Raw genomic sequence first — 2314 nt, forward strand, 5'->3', positions numbered from 1 at the left:
CTCCAATTAAAATAAATAAATTTATTAAAAAAACTTCTTACTCCATTTTTAAAAATATTTTTCCTATAACACTGGCCTTCCTTTTCTTTTATACCCTCTTTCTTGTCTGTCCCATCCATCCCATTTTACAGATACCCTTCTTCTTTGGAATGATGTATTACTTTTAAGAGGCAGCAGAGACAGTGCCCACCTAGATTTAAATCACAGCTCTGACACTCTTTAGCTGTGTGACTTTGGGCAAGTTATTTAACCTCTCTGAGGTTGGGTTTCCTAATCTGTAATTTCCAAATCTGTGCCTGCTTCATAGGTTTGTTCTGAGGGTTAAATGAGTTAATAGCTGTCAGTCACTTAGAAGAGTGGCCTGGCACATGGTAATCATGATATAAGTAACAGCTACTGTTATTTTTATTGTACTTTCCTTCCTAAGCCAGTTTCTGATTTGATTTCACCATGTTCACATTCCATTTGCACTAATCGCAGTACCTCTTGGAAGCAGTTAGTGCAGCCCTGATATTCTTCAAAGCCAGAGCAAGAAATCTCACGTGGGGGGCTGTCTCCCTGTGAACACCCGTCTCAGGGCACCCTGCACATCGGGGTTTCGGAGGCTGTAGATGACGGGGTTCAGCATGGGGCTGATGACTGTGTTGAGGATGCCAATGCCCTTGTCCTTGTCTGAAGCCTCCCCTGAGCCCAGCCGCATGTAGCTGAAGACGCCTGTGCCATAGAAGATGCCCACCACGGTGAGGTGGGAGCCACACGTGGAGAAGGCTTTCTTCCTGCCCTCTGCTGAGCGGATCCGCAGGACTTCGGCTGCCACGTGTCCATAGGACACAGTGATGAGGACTAAGGGGGCCACACCCATGAAGGCTGCTGCTACAAAGAGCAACTGCTCGTTGAGCTGGATGCTGGAGCAGGAGAGCTGGAAGAGCTGTGGGAGGTCACAGTAGAAGTGGTTGATCACATTGGGACCGCAGAAGTTCAGAGTAGATACAGCCACAGTTTGAGTCAGCGCATTGGTGAAGGAAAAGACACAGGACATGCCGGCCAGGGCTCGCTGGATTCCCCAGCTCATGCGGGTGCTGTAGGTGAGGGGCTGGCAGATGGCCAGGTACCGGTCGTAGGCCATGACGGTCAGCAGGAAGCAGTCCACCCCGGCCAGGAGGTGGAAGAAGAAGAGCTGGGAGAGGCAGGACCGATAGAGGATGCTTCTGTTACTGGACATGAAATGCCCCAGCATGGCAGGGACAGTGACACTGATGCATCCGACATCCAGCAGGGACAAGTTCCCCAGGAAGAAGTACATGGGGGTGTGGAGTTTGGGTTCAGCGAGGATGGCAGCCAGGATGCTGAAATTGCCCCCCACAGTAGCTACATAAGCGAGGAGGAAGATGACGAAGAGGATGGGCTGTAGAGCTGGGGTCTTCGTGAGGCCCAGCAGGACAAACTCAGTGACAACTGAATCATTTCCTGAGGCTCCCGGATCCATGACTCTCTCCCACCGGCAGTAGAACAAGTAAAGCTAGAAGGTGCCGATGGTGACAAATGGAGAATCAGACCTTTTTTTTTTTTTTTTCAACTGGAGTATAATTGCTTTACAATGTTGCGTTAGCTTCTGCTGCACAACAAAGTGAATCAGCTCTATATATACATATATCCCCTCCCTCTGGAGTCTCCCTCCCACTCCACTCACCATCCACCCCTCTAGGTCATCACAGAACACCAAGTTTGGGCTCCAAAGCATTGACCTTCTACTGAATAAGAAAAGTGTACAAGGAGCTTTTGAGCAGCACAAGTTTCCAGGCTTCAGATCCAGGTGGGGTGAGTGGATACCCAACTCAGCCACCTCCCTGGATGCCCAATTGAGCTCTCTCACAGGCCAGAGAAGCAGACACCAAGACTCGGAATTCTCTTCTCCAACTCCACCGCCACATGGCTTCTTGCTCTTCTGTCTCCTGGTTCTAACTGCATATCATCCAACACACACGCTATCATGGACCTGGTGGCCACATGAGGCTAAAGACTTTTATGGTGCTGTGTCCTGCCCACATGCTTGATCACTTAGATAATGTCCTTCTTTTCCCACCCCTGGGTGATCACACTAATAAAACACACAGTGATCCACCACAACCTCTGGCTGAAGGATGGATATTGAAGTCACTCACATGGAGTCTACTTCAAATGGGAAGAGGCTGGAGTTGAAGCTTCCTGGGCTGGGGGTGGGGAGGGTAGGGTGGGGGTGGGAGGTGGGCAAAAGGCGTAAGGCATGAGCAGAGGAAAATGTTTTCTAATGATTAATGTTGAGAATAAAGTCAAG

The 2314-nt window shown here is 49.4% G+C and overlaps 1 protein-coding gene across 1 annotated transcript; it reads right to left on the minus strand.

The window, feature by feature from the left end:
- Window positions 1-538: 538 nt before the first annotated feature.
- Window positions 539-1489, minus strand: LOC147352297 (putative olfactory receptor 3A4). The gene has a single exon (XM_086360992.1). The coding sequence runs from the start codon at window positions 1484-1486 to the stop codon at window positions 539-541; it is 948 nt and encodes a 315-aa protein (XP_086217118.1). The 5' UTR covers window positions 1487-1489.
- Window positions 1490-2314: the final 825 nt, after the last annotated feature.

This window comes from Bos grunniens, chromosome 19 (genome assembly GCF_055505025.1).
Source record: "Bos grunniens cultivar Pamir isolate PY7600 chromosome 19, Bosgru_T2T1.0, whole genome shotgun sequence".
Lineage (NCBI taxonomy): Eukaryota > Metazoa > Chordata > Mammalia > Artiodactyla > Bovidae > Bos > Bos grunniens.

Coding starts and splice junctions, on each gene's coding strand:
- LOC147352297 (XM_086360992.1), bottom strand. CDS start 1,486: ATGGATCCGGGAGCCTCAGGAAATGATTCAGTTGTCACTGAGTTTGTC.